The sequence below is a fragment of the Podarcis filfolensis genome (genome assembly GCF_964270895.1).
Source record: "Podarcis filfolensis genome assembly, chromosome: 7".
In the NCBI taxonomy this organism is placed as follows: domain Eukaryota; kingdom Metazoa; phylum Chordata; class Lepidosauria; order Squamata; family Lacertidae; genus Podarcis; species Podarcis filfolensis.
Window position 1 is genome coordinate 4,719,026 of NC_139603.1, and position 16,349 is coordinate 4,735,374.

The following is a 16,349-nucleotide window of genomic DNA, read 5'->3' on the forward strand; positions in this document are numbered from 1 at the left end:
TGTAAGGACTTTGATGTGTGGCTAGAACACCAGAGTACAATATGTAGACCACAGCATAGTGATTTTTAACGGGGTTGGATAATGAGGCCACAGAATCAGATTGTCATAATGAATTTGTTAGCCTCCAAGGTACTGCAATCCTCTGTTGTCACAAGGGGCCTCCTTTCACAGCTCACCCATCACAGAAGGCCTGTTCCTGGGCCCAGGAAAACCCCTGACATCTCTGCTAAAGTTTTTACTTTAATTATAATAATTTATTGCTGTTATCCTCAGTTGGAATCAATTATATTGCGTATAAAATCTCCAGATCCTTTAATTCTGAAGGCTGCATGAGTCAGAGAGAAAGAATGCTAATAAGCATATTCAAACAGCCCAAGGAAAACAATAGGTATTATATTGACAATTTTATTTACAAAGTAAGCAGCATGATGTATAGAGTATCCAACCTAAAGGTTGAAAATGCTAGTGATATTTAGAGATCCTAAGAAAGCTGGAGAGACTGGCTTCCTCACAAAAGGTAGCCCTTCTTCTCCACTTCTGGGAATATGCAAATGTCTTCACCCTTCCTACTTTTGCAGCACACGAAAAGGCCAGGTTATTCCCCTCCTCCCTATGAGTGGTCTAATATTTCCCCCTCTTCCCTTTCCATGACAGCAAATAGGATGTTGAAATAGTTTACCGCCACTCCTCTCCTTAAACATTTATATACCAGTAATAAATCCAGACCCAGGAACTCAAAGAGATATATTGCTGCTTTCCACAGAAGGGGTGGGGGCAAGATTGTCTTTCCTGCTTTAGTTTGCTGCCTTGCAAATGTGAGACAATAGTGACACAAAGGAAGAGAAGAGCAACAGGCAGACCAAAAATTCATGCATCTGATTGGCTCAGATTGAAATGCATGCATGCGACTGATGGGGTTGGGAAGGTCATTTATAATCCTACCAAAACCCTGTGGAGGTTTCAGTGCATTTCTGAGAGAATCCTGATTGGCTGGTAGTTTAATCCACTGGGGAAAGTGTTAAAAAAGGAGGTTCAGAGGGATCTGCTGCCTTCCATAAGGCACTTCTAGTGGAATTTATTACAGTGGTACCTCGGGTTACATACGCTTCAGGTTACAGACTCTGCTAACCCAGAAATAGTACCTTGGGTCAGTGGCGTAGCGTGGGGGGTGCAGGGGGGGCCGGCCGCACCGGGCGCAACATCTGGGGTTAGGGCAAATCCATGGGTTAGGGGGCGCAAATCCATGGGTTAGGGGGCGCAAATCCACGGGTTAGGGGGCGCAAATTACTTGCCTTGCCCCGGGTGCTGACAACCCACGCTACGCCACTGCCTTGGGTTAAGAACTTTGCTTCAGGATGAGAACAGAAATCACGCGGCAGTGGCATGACAGCAGCAGGAGGCCCCATTAGCTAAAGTAGTGCTTCAGGTTAAGAACAGTTTCAGGTTAAGAATAGACCCCCAGAACAAATTAAGTACGTAACCAGAGGTACCACTGTATAGTATTTACAAACCCTTTTAAGTTCCAAGAGATAGATGGAACTATTAGGATGGTTCTGCCTGGCTGTGCTGCCCAGAGATGATTAGCCAGCACAGCAGATGGGCAAAAACAAGTCCAGAGGGTCTCTAAGTGTATTTAATAGGAATGTAAGGAACAGAGGAGGAACTGGGCTATAGCTTTGGTGGGTTTGGAGATTTAGGGTAGGCAGTGCCCCAGTTGTGCTAAGTGAGGTGCCTCCATTGCTCCCAGTGGTTCTTTGTAGCAAAGAAATATCTATAATTACTGTACATTACCCACAGCTATGGTAATGTGTAGTATGGACACAAGCTGCTGTTTGAGAGTGTACAAAGATATCCTAAGAGCTGCTTCAACCACAAAACGCATGATGTTAAGATGAAAGCTCTATTAGCTGGGTTTCCTTCTCTAGCCCTCTGGTCCCAGTAGTTCACAGACCAGTCTTCTGTTAACTTCTAGCCATTGCCAGAAGCAAATTTTAAAACACGTTTGTTGACTGGGCATCATACCAGCATTGCAAGGCACAATGAGACCTCTGTAAAATCTGTGAAAAACAGCTGTGTGAGATCTCCCACTCAAGATGGAGTCAGTCTCTTGAGAGATGTTCTTGAAAGGGTGGTTGCCAACCAGATCCAGGTACTCTTGGAGGAACCATATTTCCCAGATCCATTTCAGTTGGGATTCAGACCTGGGTTTCATAGGGAAACTTGGTTGCCTTGTACAATGACGTGTGTCATAAAAGAGACAGGGGGAGTGTGACTCTGTTGATATTCCTTGATCTTTTAGAGGTTTTCAATATCATTGACCATGGCATCTGACACGGGTGGCGCTGTGGTCTAAACCACAGAGCCTAGGGCTTGCCAATCAGAAGGTTGGCGGTTCAAATCCCCGTGATGGGGTGAGCTCCCGTTGTTCAGTCCCTGCCAACCTAGCAGTTCAAAAGGACATCAAAATGCAAGTAGATAAGTAGGTACTGCTCAGGTAGGAAGGTAAACAGCATTTCCGTGCGCTGCTCTGGTTCACCAGAAGCGGCTTAGCCATGCTGGCCACATGACCCAGAAGCTGTACGCTGGCTCCCTCGGCCAGCACCGCAACCCCAGTGTCGTCTGCGACTGGACTTAATGGTCAGGGGTCCCTTTACCTTTACTTATCATTCTGAGGCGAGTGCCTGAGCTGGATATTTGGGGCATTGCATTCCAATGATTCCGCTCCTACTTGAATGATAGACTCCAGAAGGAGTGGCAGAGCATATGCCCATGCTGCCCAGGGTGGGTGTGCTCCTGAGGGGGGAGGGGCATGGAGGGTGTCCTCCCAGGTGTGGGATAGATGCTTGGGTGCACTGAGCGGTGCATGCCCTGCAGCCAGGGGCGGAGCGAGCCGCCCACCCGCGACTCCCAAGCCTCCCACAACTGTCAGAACAAAGGGGGAAGACACACAGCTGGCCTCAGTGGCATGGAGTGCCTTTTACCAATTTAGGCCAGTGGCTCAAATACAACCCTATCTGAACAGGGGTAATATGGCTGCAGTAATCTGTTCTCTGGTAAGTACAAGATTGAACTATTGCAATGTGCTCTACATGGAACTGCCTTTGAAAATGGTTTGGAAGCTTCTATTAGGAAAGAATGTGGCTGCCCGACTGTTGACAGCTTCAAGGCGAAGAGATACTATAACACCAATTCTGTTACAACTAGATTTGTTCTAGATTCAGAGCTCAATTAAAATGCTGATTTTGACCTATAAAGTTTTAAAATGCTGGTTTTGACCTATATAGTTTAAAAATGCTGGTTTGACCTACAAAGCTCTTTAGGTCTCAGAGTCTCAGTAGCTTCTGGAAGCCACCCACACTCTTAAATCTTCTTCTGAGGTGGGATACTGTCCTTCATGAGGTCCGCCTGGTCCTTTGTTAACATCTTTTCAGGTAAAAACTTACCTTTTCCTTCAGTATTTGATGGGCTGAGATTATGTTATTTTGCTGCAATGGTTCATTTTGCTGTTGAGGTATGTGTGTGTCTTTGTATCTATGAAGGAATTGCAGTTGATTTGTATGAATCGTGCTCCTTCTAGGGTAGTTTGTCCACCTTTGGTCCCCACTCTGCACTCAGCTCTCACCTATGGCTCCTAGAAGCTGTCAGCATGCAACAGTGGGCACACCCCATGAAACGCTTTTGACTAGCCGGCTAAACCAGGTGAGGGTAGCCAATGGGTCTCAAACTCTCAGTGAGTTAGGGACTTCACCTGCATGTGAAGACAGGCTCTGGCAGATTGAGCAGACAAGACAATAGTGGCTCCAATGGTCAATAAGGCAGTTTCTGCACATGCTGCAGAAGGAAGTGAGGGGCAGATGAGGCTTGCAAACCCAATCTAGGAGAAGGGAAACTCTGGTCCTAAATCTCTGATGCTTTGCGTGATATCTTTGGGAGAAGAAAAGACTAAGGAATAAACCCTACATCAACCCATAGCAGAGTCCCTAAGATGGCTGGATGGCGCCTTGTACACCTCCTTCTGGTAACTCCTGCAGCCAAGCTGGTGCCAGATGTCTTGCTCTGCTTTCCTTTGGACCCTATCAGCGAGGCTGAGAAGGGGATCTTGTCATCTGGGTAGCCCAGGACCTTCATACACATTGCCCAGGTTTGCATCCCTGGGAGGTCACTTTATGCTGTTAACACAACAGTTTGACTGGAGCCACATTCCATTATCTCTTGAGACAGAAGAATGTCAACCAACAAATCCTTCCTCATGTTAGCCTAAGGCGTTGTTTTCTTTCTTGACTAGCCTCTGCCTTTGATTGATCTCCCTAGAAATGTATCCATGCTGTGTATGGAACTGCAGGTCAAAAAACAGCTGCTTCTTTCCAGGATCTGTTGTACTTGTGCTTATAACAAATGTTTTGGCATTGGCAAGCTTTGTCTTCACCTGCCACTCTAAGCCTATCTGCATATATGCTTTTTTCTTTTCCATTTTCCCTGCCCATTAACTTGTATGTCTCTTCAAGTAGCTTGTTAAAATACTTTCCTTGCTTTGCATTGGAATTTTATGTTCTGCATTTCTCAGACATTTGAGTACCACTGGCCACACACTACCAAGGTGTTTTGTCGCAGTGACCAGGAAGTAGGATAGTACTGGGGCATCTGCTGCCAGAAAACACACGTTGCTTTCTAAACTCTTGGTTGTCTTTCTCTTCTTGCTCTTTTAAACTAGAGACTTGGTTGTTGTTTTACCTAGGACTATGGGGTGTTTAATGATCTAATAGCATTTTTAAAGTAATCTGTTATACCTGGAGACTGATTCCAACAGGAGGAGAGATATAATTTCTAAAAATTGCTGCTGTGCTTAAGGCAGCTACATAAGCTCTTTCCACGTTTCAGTTTACTTTCCATCAGACTAACTTCACAACCTCTCAGCTCAAGTGCATATTGTAATAGTTGTCTCCGAGTTAGTCTTCAGTTTACAAATCATTCACTGTACATCTCAGGAGAATTTACTTCATTTTTCCTCATTTCACTCTGCTAGTCTACCACTACATCAGCTCTATGGACCAGTTCCAACTTCAAGTAACAGCTTTCCAGTCCATCTATCTGTGGCAGGGGGAAAAAATCACACTGCACTTAATTTTGGGGGGTGAGAGCAGCTTGGAGGCCCAGAAGCAGGAGGCAATATAGACTGAGACCTAGTCTACATGCTGTGCTTGCCTTATAAATATGATATTTATGCTGCTGTGTATGCTTCTGAAGTGTATTTTATATGATAGTTTGACATTGTCAATAGAGCATATGAATATTGGCCAGCCAAAGCAGTTTGAGAGATGACTGAAGAGCAGAACTAGACAGTCTTGGAACTGAGTTCTCTTTGGTATCTGTCTCGAATCCGGGTAATCTTCTTATCATGCTCACAGCTTGGAAGAGTAGATGTAAGGGCCAGATGTCTCTATACTGAAATGGTTGCGCTAGAAATTCACACTAGTTCTTGCTTCTTCTATGGGGTCCTGAAAGACTTTTTCTCCTTCAGGGTGGGCTTCTTTCTCACTTGGTGGAGGTGATGAGAGAAATAGGAATTGCAACATTGAAATCTGTTAATAATTTGTCATGATGTGCTAATTTAAGACGGAACTGCTTTGAGCTAATGACAAGTTGGTATATTACACCTTTTAAAAATCAAATGAGATAACAGCCTTTTCTGTTGGAAGTGGCAAAGGGAGGAGGGGAATTCTCCTCCCCATCTTTGCTAGTTTGCTCAGCAACCAAGAGCTTTCAAATGATCAAGGCAGTAAGTGAATCAATAAACAGAAATAAAATTAACATTGGGCCCTCTGTTTTTGCTGACTCCATAGAGATATCCTCACCTCCTTTGGAGTTTATAAAATCTTTTTAGAGTGTTCAGAGGTCTCTCTCTCTCTCTGTGTGTATTGCCTTATATCAATCCTATTTGATTGTTACGTATTATTGTACCCAATATCATTGAAAGTGTTCCAGAGCTAACCCAGATCTGACAAGTGCGTTCATGTCACAATTTCTAATTCATATACATCAGTCTAAGGCTGCAGTACTATATACATGTAGAAAGTCCAAATGAACATTTTAGAACTTCTGAATAAACATGCACAGGACTGTTCTGCTGGCCAGGGTACTACATGTTAGAGAACATTGTCTTGCCCCTACAATAGCAGAATGGGAAAACAAAGCACTTTAATGTTGCCTATCATGTCAAAGCAGATCAATTACATGAGAGTATAGAAAAACAACAAAGAAATTCCGAGATTGTTCAGAATTTGACTTCCTTTGCTATTGGTAGAACAACCCATAGATTTCATTTAAAAAAATACTCAATTTTAAACATTGTAATATTTTACTTTAATTTCTTTTAAAATTCTGCCTGTCATCTTCTAAAAAATATATAAAAAGTGGCAAGCAATACTGACAAGATAGAACAATATAACAGTGTTAAAAATAATAAATTAAATCAAAACGGTATTAATTAGAATCAATATGAAAAACAGCACAGCCAAAGAGTTTTTTTCAAGCTGTGCAAAATGAAGACCTCTTGGCCTCCCCACCCGCTGCATTTGTACAGAACTGCAACAAGTGCCATTTAGTGATCTCAAACTTCTGCTGAAGGATCATCATCAAGGAAGTATCTGGTCCTTGTGAGGAACAAGTCAGCATTTGACTGCCTAAGCCAGGCAGTCTGTAGGTACAGGGTCTGGCTGTTCTGCAAAAAGTACACAAGAAGAGGCTGCTGTATTCAGCCAATGGCCCATCTAGTCAAGCATGCTGTTCTCACCGTGACCAACCAGTTGATTGTGCCAAGTCCCAAAGCAAGACCCAAGCACCCAAGTACAAGTGCTCTCCACTCCTGTGGTTCCTAGAAATAGATAGAGAAGCAAACTGCCCCTTGTACCGTTACAGCCTTCACCATAAAACCTCTGGCTACCAACATGCCATTAAATCTTCTGCCATCCCTAAAGTTAGACTTCCTCTCTTGTAGAACCTGCAGTCCCACAAAAAGCCTTTTCCCTCCCACCTTTGCAGCCTGCATCCTAGCAGATGGACAGAAGCGGCACTTGTCCCTGTCATCAGACACAAACACTCTGGGCACACACACCTTTCACTTCCTGAAAACTTCAAATTCTGCAGCTCATTGTCATCCTTCAGAATCTTCCTTTCTCTTCTAGACAGAGAGAGTGGTGATGGAGCAGGGAAGTACAGATTATTCTACCTGTATTTCATGCACAATTTGTTGTCTGGTTCAAGATCTTCATGTGAGATGGGTTTTAATAGGTAGGAGATGATACATTAATGGCAATTTATCCCTCCAGGTGCCCATGTATGCATTGAACATACAAAGTGATCAGCTTACCACTTCATTTAAAATGTAGGGCTGAGCAAAGTCTAAAGTTCCATCCTTAACAGAAAAAGTCATAATACTGCATTCATTCTCAGCAGCAACAGCAGTAAAATAAATGCAGGCAAAATACTTATATTTCCAGTATAAACAGCCTGAGGCATGTGCCTGAGCTGGAGCAGTTGGATGTATATCTGCTCCTATTGCTTATCAAAGAGAAACAGGAAGAGAGAAAGGAATAGTCCATATGTCCCCCCCCCTCAGGAAAGGAGACGAAATGACACTACACAGAGCCCTCTCAACAAATTACATTTCTGTTATCTGTGTCTGTCTATTGGCAGTACAGCTCTGTGGTCTTTAACCCCTTCTCATGCTAACTAGTAAGAATATCCATTGCTAGATTGGGCTGCTAATCTCCCACACTTCGTTCAAGTTCCATCCAGCTGAATAGGGCTTGTCTTTAGATACCTAAATCCTGTCCAAGTCCCATTTATTTCAATGGAGTCTTTTCAAATAGAACATCAAATGTGAAATGCAAGAAAGAAAAGATGCATTTTAAATGTTTCCTTAAAATTGAGATGAAGGGACCAGAAATGAAAAAGCATGAGTCAATAGCAAAAGGGAGCTGAGGTTTTAATCAGTTTGGTGCTTGATTAATGGATAGCAATGGAGAACAGACTTACAGTGCAGTCCTGTTTATGTCTACATAGAAGTAAGCCCTATTAAAGCCAGTGGGACTTAGTAAGAGTCTTTTATAGAGCCATGAAATAAAAGGGATGAATTTTAGAAAGCAGCAAGTCTTAGCTATAGAGCAGTATGGTGGTACCTTGGGTTAAGAACTTAATTCGTTCCGGAGGTCCGTTCTTAACCTGAAACTGTTCATAACCTGAAGCACCACTTTAGCTAATGGGGCCTCCCGCTGCCACCGCGCAGCCGGAGCACGATTTCTGTTCTCATCCTGAAGCAAAGTTCTTAACCCGAGGTACTATTTCTGGGTTAGGGGAGTCTGTAACCTGAAGCGTCTGTAACCCGAGGTACCACTGTAATGTGGGCCCCCAAAGAGAGAAAGAAAGAAGGCGAAAGACAACAGTTTTCTGTGACACCTGAAGGGGTGATCTCGCCGTTGAAAGAAGGCGAAGCAAAACGGAAGGTTTCCAATGAGTGCTTTTCTTCGTAATGTTCAGCTCTTCCCTTTTCCTAAAAAGCACTTGGCTGGCTGTCGGCAGGACTCCTTTGGATGGCGGTTCACTTGCTTGCATTCGTGCCAAAGGTCTTCATTGGGAGAGACCCATGTCTCTTTCTGCACAGAGGCATAAAAGAGAGGGAATGGAGAAAGCTCCAAGTTACAAGATGGCTTCAGGTTACCAGAGGGGCAGTTCGAGGGTAGCGCCGTCCTTGGCCGGCGGGGAGCAAGGCGGCAGCACGAGAGACGCGGCCGCCCTTCCTTGCACAGAAGTCCTTACGCCGCGGGATTCCTGGAAATCAGGTTCCCTGCGGTTGACTCGTAAATCAACGCGCAGCAGCCGCTCGACGCGCTCCCGAATCCAGCGGCGAATCTCGGACGCGCAGTTTGCCTTCTTGGCAGCTGTTCTTCTGCCCATTGCCGAGCGCTCAAGAGATGCCGCCCGCAGGTTTCCTGGGAGGCGCAGCGGGCGTCGGGGGCCGCTCGCCTTTAAGGGGCTTCTTTCCAGGCAGCTGCTGCTTCTCGCCTTCTGCCAGATGCCCGCCAGGGAGGCTGCCCCAGGAAGGACGTTTTGTTCGGAGGCGTGAAGTGGAATTGGAAAGATTGCTTTTGACACGCGAGGAGCTCCCAGGAGTTGTCGGTGAAGCGGAGGAAATTGGTGCGGGAGGCGACAACCCTCTTTTCAGCTCAGCGCCGAGGATAGGGGTGGCTGCCGTGACGTCATAGAAACAGCAGCCAATGCGGGACTGGAATTGCAAGCGAGTTTACAAGAAGGAAGACTAGCAGCGGCGGTTACCTGGAGTCCTGCCCAGACCAGGCACCTGCAGAACCCGGCAGCCCAGCACGTTGACCACTGCGGGAGAGGCGCAGAAACCCTGCCGGGAAGAAACCGGTGCACATTTTTGGTACCCCGTTGACGTCGCCTACATTCTCGGCTACTGACCGGCCTCTTCGCAGCTAAGTTCTTGGAAGTGGATTTGGCTTAAAGATAAAGCGTGGATGTCACAAACGGATCTGGAAATGCCTATACCACGCAGATACGCCCATCGGGGCGGACAGCCAGGACTGGTGGCCAGCTCCCGTTGTTGTGCGTGAAACAGCCCAGGCGAAGAAAATGCTTCTTACTATGCAGGACGTGTGTGTGTGTGTGTGTGTGTGTGTGTGTGTGTGTGTAAAGGACGTCTCACCACTCAAAGCTACCCAAGAGATGGCAGGCAAATGTTCAAAGCTGCAGCTGTGAAATATTCTTCCAGAATAATTATATGGGCTTCCATGACTTACGGTTAGGACTGAAACTCTGAGCCTCCCAGAGCTCATCTTCAGTCTCGGCCAAAGGAGATCCCGTTTGCACCCTTCCATGAAGGCAAAGGCTGCGCACACCCTATACTGTATATTTAAAGCACCGAGAATCCTATATCCGTGTGCATCCTTTGAAGGCATGGTGCCTGCACAGCCAAACGGTCAATCGCAGAAGCGCCTTCAGTTGGAGTCTGGGCATTAGCTGAGCTGCGATACGTACTCTTTGTCCTCTTTCTTCTTGAGCATCGCCAGCCTTGGAGCGTCGGAGAAGAAGACGTGGTTCAGCAGTCGGAGCCCTGAGTTTTCGCACGCAGCTTTAATATGCAGCCGCATTTTAATAAGGACTACCAGTTTTAAGCAATCACAGAGTAATGAGGAGACGTTTAATGGCCCCCAAAGGCGCTCCGTTTTAAGCAGAGCAGCAGATTAAAACAAAGTGTGTCCAAAACCCACCAAAGATGATGACCAAGCCCTTAAGGCAGGGGCTCTCGAAGGGTGTGGCTGTGCCACTCTGGTGTGGGGCAGGAGAAGATGGCAAGAGTGGCGGGAAGATTCAAGGACAATCAAAGAATTTTTTTATTATTTGCAGAATCTGGATAGATACCCTTTCAAAACGAGAGCAAGAGCATCCAGTGATACTGATGACAATCCTAGTTGTGATCCAGAACTGCCTTTCGATCGGGTGCTGGAGAAGACCCTTTTGGGGTTGATTCATGTTCTTATGTAGCTGCATTGTTTATACTTTCTGGACGTCCCACGATCATATTATTAAGTAGCTGTGTTCTGTGTTACAAATCAATCATTGCTAAGAGTTGGTTCTTTTTGTTTTCCAATGTATTTCTTTGCAATATATTAGCAAATTTGGCGTGGCGCGAGCAAATTTTTATCTTGAAAGCGAGGACTAGAGGAAAAGGTTTGAGAGCCAGGCGTTAAGGTGCCACAAGTCTCCGTTGTGTTTACAAGCACATCTTGCAAGCTGCAACAATTGCCTCATCCTGATCCAAAAGTCGTCCTGAAGATTTTCCCGCTGGAACTCAAGCGAGGGTTCCCTGGGGCATAACACAAAATCCACCCGGGAACACGAGGGCATGTCAGCCAGGTGGCGAGGCAAATGTCAGTAAAGCAAGTACGAACAAAAACTCCTACTCTGGGGCGGAGCAGCCTCGGGATTTGCCAGGTGGCAAGAAACCCAAGACTTCTGCTTCTTCCAGCTTTCCTCTGCTTCTGCCCTGCCTCCAGTAACCCATTTCCCGCATATAAATTCATTATCCCGTCAAAGGAATTCGATAGTGTAACCTTATTTACGTCCACGCAGAAGTAGGCCCCATAGACTTCAGTGGGCCTTACTCCCAAGTGAGTGTGCTTTTGTACGGGATTGCAGCCTATGGCACAGGGGTGCCCCGGTCTTAGGAGGCGCCCCAGGAAAAAACACTGTAGTCTCACAGCAACGAGACGCTCAAGCTGCCGGTGCTTAAGGGCTAGAGAATAATAATAATAATAATAATAATAATAATAATAATAATAATAATAATAGAGAGCCATTCTCTTCTAAAGCCTCAACAAGTAAGCTCCATTGTTATTCGTGGGGCCAGGAAAATGGGTCTAGGATTCTCAGTCGTCGTCCACCACCAGCGCCCCAGATTCGGAGCTCCCATCCTTAAAAGCTGCCGGTACCCCAAGGTCCATTCGGTGCTATTGAGACGTCTGAAGGGTAGGTGGGGAGCTAGCGTGGCCTTGGGTGCTATTCTGGCACCAACCGAAGTCAGCCGTATGGAGGTCAGTCGGGACATTGAGTGGGCACAGATCACCCGGCAAGCGCCCTGGTGGCAAAGCCCCAAAGAGACGTGTTGGTGTGTGTGTGTGTGTGTGTGCGCGCATCACTGGGCGTGGAGGAAAGGGAAGAAGCAAAGGCGCATGAGGCGAACGGCTCCCTCCCCCCCCCATGTTTCTCGTCACGTTTCTGGAGAGATGCGGCTCCCGCCTCCCTCCGATCGCGCCCCGCTTTCCAGGTAGGCGCCGCCTCTCTCGGCAGCGAGGCTGGGCGTTTTCCATCGCGGGCGGAGCCGCGGCGCGCGGGGCGAGAACGGAAGCTTTTCTCCCCCGCCTTCGCCCAGGTCGCGGGGCGGGGAGCGCGGCCCCCTCCCCTCCGGCGGCTGCTTCCCCGCAGCATCATCTGCGACGTTTCCGCGCTGACCTCCTGATACCGTAGTCGGGGCAGGGCTGGGGAGGCTGCGGCGTGCGCGCGGGCCCCTGGGCGGCGCTGTGCTCCAGCCAGGCGCCCCCGCGTCTGCAATAGGAGCGCTTCTCCCCCTCGCCCCCCTCCATGAGCTCATCCCGAGCCAAAGGCAGCGGCTGCCTTCGCGCAGGGCTCGCTCTCGCTGGCTCAGCACAAGGGAAGCGGGCGGGCGAGCCATGACTTCGGCCGGCGCCTGGAAGAAGAAGAAGAAGAGCAGCGCCTGCTCTCCCCGCGCCTCCTAGCCAGCGGGTTTCTGGCTGCTGCCGCCGCAGCAAATTTGCTGAGAACGTGGGATTATGGTACTGTTGGCTCGGTCTGCAGGGAGCTGAGGGGGAAGCCAGGGATAGAAGAATGCGGGTCTATTTAATGGTGTGCTGCCTTATTTTCTACACCGTCAATGGACAAGTAGAGTACTCCATCCCCGAAGAAACGGAGCCCGGCACGCCTGTCGGGAACCTAGCGCAGGATCTGGGTATCGTGGCCGCGACGCTTCCCTCCCGGAAATTCCGCATGATCACCAGCTCCAGCAAGCAGTATTTTAGCCTCGATGCAAGCACCGGAGCTTTGTCTGTCAAGGAGCCCATCGACCGCGAGCAGATCTGCGCGCTGAAACCTACCTGCTCTCTCAATTACGAACTGGTGCTAGAAAACCCCTTGGAGCTTTATAAAATGCAGTTTAAAATACTGGACGTGAACGACAATGCCCCCATCTTCCCGCTAGACGAGTACCATTTGAACGTGGCCGAGTTCCTGGCGCCGGGAGCTCGCTTTACCCTGCCCAACGCCCAGGACCCAGACGAAGGCATCAACGGCGTGCAGAGCTACACGCTGAGCCCCAACGAGCTTTTCCGACTGGAAATGCAAACGCGCGGGGACGGCAGCAGGTATCCGGAACTGGTGCTGGAGAAGCCCTTGGACCGCGAGCAGCAAGCCACGCACAGGCTTGTGGTCACAGCCAAAGATGGAGGGACGCCCCAGAGGTCCGGAGACGCCCAGGTCGTGGTCACCGTCCTTGACACCAATGACAACGCCCCCGCCTTCGAGCATTCCGTCTACAGGGCCAGCGTCTCTGAAAACTCCCCCAATGGCACTCTGGTCACTCAGGTGCACGCCACGGACTTAGATGAAGGTCAGAACGGGGAGGTCCGGTATGCCTTCAGCAACAGCACCCCTGCTGAGCTCCAGAAGATGTTCCACATCAACCCCCAGACCGGGGAGATAAGAGTAAGTGGGAGTTTAGGCGCCCGGAAGCCCCTCCTGGAGATGTTCATTGAAGCAAGAGATAAAGGGGTCTTTGGTATGTCCACTGTAGCCAAGCTGCTGGTGGAAATAACTGATGTGAACAACAATGCTCCGGAGATCACTGTTACTTCTCTTTCTAGCCCCATCCCAGAGGATTCCTCTCTGGGCACAGTGATAGCGCTCCTGAGCATCACCGACGAAGATCCTGGAGAGAATGGGAAAGTCATCTGCCAGATCCCCACCAACATCCCCTTCCAACTCAAGTCCTCTTTTGATAGTTACTACAGTGTGGTCACCAGCGGCCTTCTAGATCGGGAACGGGTCAGCGAATACAACATCACTGTCACTGCCTCTGATCTGGGCTCCCCTCCCATCGCCACTCAGAAGACTCTGCGGGTGCACATTGCGGATGTGAACGACAATCCCCCTAAGTTCCTCAACCAGATGCGTGAAGTTTCCGTCATGGAGAACAACAAGCCTGGGGTGTCCCTTTTTCATGTGTCAGCCTCTGATCCAGACCTGGGGGAGAATGGTCGGGTCTCCTACCTACTCAGGGACATTGACATCCAAGGCAGCTCCTTGACCAGCTATTTGGCCATTGATGCAGACAATGGAATTGTCTATGCAAAGGGCATTTTTGACTTTGAGCAACTCCAGAGCTTCCATTTTCAAGTGGAGGCCAAGGACAATGGCTCTCCAGCCCTGGCTTCCGCCTTTATAGTCAGCATTACCATCCTTGACCAGAATGACAATGCCCCAATCATCTTGTACCCAGGGGTGAGGAATGGCTCAGTGGCAGTAGAAATTGTTCCCCGCTTGGCAGATGCTGACTACCTGGTGGCCAAGGTAGTGGCCCACGACCCAGACAGTGGGCAGAATGCCTGGCTTTCTTATCACCTCTTGCAGTCTTCCGACAGCAGTTTGTTTCGAGTTTCACCCAATGCTGGAGAGGTCAGGACTAGTCGCTCCATGAGGTCTAGTGACCCCATCAAGCACAAAGTTGTGGTCTTGGTAAAGGACAGTGGGGAGCCTCCTCTCTCCTCCTCCGTGACCCTGGGCATTCTGCTGGCTGACTCTCTCCCACAAGCGCTCCCGGACTTTGATGACAGCTTGGAAGCACGTGGGCAGCAGCTGTCCAGCTTGAACTTTTACTTGATCATTGGTCTAGCTTGCCTTTCCTTTGTCTTCCTTGGCTTTCTAATCTTCCTTCTTGCCATTCGACTTTTTCACTGTAGGACTAGTCCCTCATGCAGCTGCTGCTGCTGCTGCCCCACAGATGAGTATGAAAAGTATCGCTACAATGTGCGCATGCTCCCAAGTTCTCATTTTACACCAGAGATGGTCGAGGTTGCAGGCATGGGGAAGCTTACGCACACCTATTTGTACAGGGCATCTCTGGGTGTTGGGCCTAGCAATAACAACTTGATGCCCAATGGAGATGCCGGAAACCTTTCCAAGGGGGCAGGATTATTACAAGTGCCAGCATCTTGCATTCAAGTGCAGAAGGTGAAGAGTGACCACTTTAATGCCATTCTGGTGGTAAGCAGGGTATTCTTTTAATATAAAAAGTTATGTGTCTTTCTTGGGCATCTGTATCTGTGTTTGGGGTGGCAAAAATAACCCAAAGGTGTATCCACTTTGGTCCATTTTGATTTAAAGGAAGTCAATACATTTATAGACTCAACACTGAATTTGCGCCTAACCTCTTAGAAACTAAGGACAGACTAAAAGAACTAACAGCAAATAGATTGTACCTGCCTCTCATCATTTTTTCTACCATGGACACTAATGGACAGTAATGCCAAAAAAAAAAAAAGCCCAGCCAACCGTCCACTTCACATAATGCATAATGTGCATAATGCATAATTAATTTAAAGAATTTATTGCTACAATATGTGGTGAAAGTTTCTGCCTTAGATGGCTTTATTAGAAAGGGATAGACAAATACATGGAGGATGGCCCATCAACACTAACCTGCCTAGCCAGTGGTTAAAATCTGGACTAGATGGCTCCTTGTTGAGATCCAGCAGGGCTTTCTTATATTCTCCAGTGAGATTTTTTATGGCTATCTAGTTAGCTGTTACTCAGTTGTGGGGAAATGGTAGTTAAAAATTTGGTTCAAACGTTTGATCTTCACTGTGCTGAAAATTACAAAATACTTGAATTCCTTGTACTGATTATAAATTGTGCCATATTATCAATATGATTGTGTATGGTTAGCATTCCTTTTTTTAAAAGTTGGAATATGTGCTTTCTTAAAATTTGTGAAGAGGTTAAAGAAATACAGAGATCCGCAATATGGAAAAAGGTGGAATTTTGAATATTTTTGTTAGTGACGCTGCCAATATGCTTTATAAGTGCATTATGACCTATTGTAAAATTACTTCCAATTATGGCAAACTACAGTCTTCTACAACAAAATTGTCCAAAAGGAACCTTGGGGTCCAATGGTGGAGCACAGTCCAGTTTCCAGTTCTTGAAATGAACCAGTCGTTGAATATTCTTTGTTGTTCAAAAATCTCTGAACTATACCTGAAAGTAGTCCCCATAATTGCCAGAAGAATTAAGTTCATTTTGAATCATTCATTTTAAAACCAAAACTTTGAATGATTTCTAGTTCATCTTCACATTAATTCCCCCAAGCCCAGCCCAACAGGAGGGCCGGACTCTTAGCTTTCTTTTTTAAAAAAAGAAGTAAGTACTGTATTTTTCCGCGTATAAGACTATATTTCTTCCTAAATTTTTGAAGTTTAAAATAAGGGATCATCTTATACACGGATAGTGCATAGTACATTTTCTTAATTTTGAGTCCCCAAAAATAGGGGGAATCTTATACATGGGGGCGTTATACATGGGAAAATATGGTATATTGGATCTCTATAAAGAAAGTTAGAAAGCAAACATGGAGGCAGTGTTCTAAAGCTTTTTAGGGAGATACAGAGGCACTGCTATTGCTAAGGATTCTTAGTCAATCCATGTTACTAAATGGGAATGTGGAAGAAATGAATGTGAGGCATTTCCCAAGGCTTCCCTGCTGA

At 47.1% G+C, this 16,349-nt stretch overlaps 1 protein-coding gene across 5 annotated transcripts in view; it reads left to right on the forward strand.

Annotated features, from left to right (window-relative positions):
* Window positions 1-16,349, forward strand: part of LOC310767496 (protocadherin alpha-C2-like) — a 191,134-nt gene that overhangs the window by 96,026 nt on the left and 78,759 nt on the right. Inside the window, exon 1 of one of the 5 annotated variants that reach the window (XM_083624537.1) lies at window positions 12,250-14,850. The exons of the other annotated variants lie outside the window; for them this stretch is intronic. Within the exon in view, the coding sequence (XP_083480663.1) occupies window positions 12,421-14,850 (2,430 nt within the window). The 5' untranslated portion in view covers window positions 12,250-12,420. Of the gene's footprint in view, window positions 1-12,249; window positions 14,851-16,349 lie in introns of those variants that run through there. 5 annotated transcript variants of the gene reach the window in all.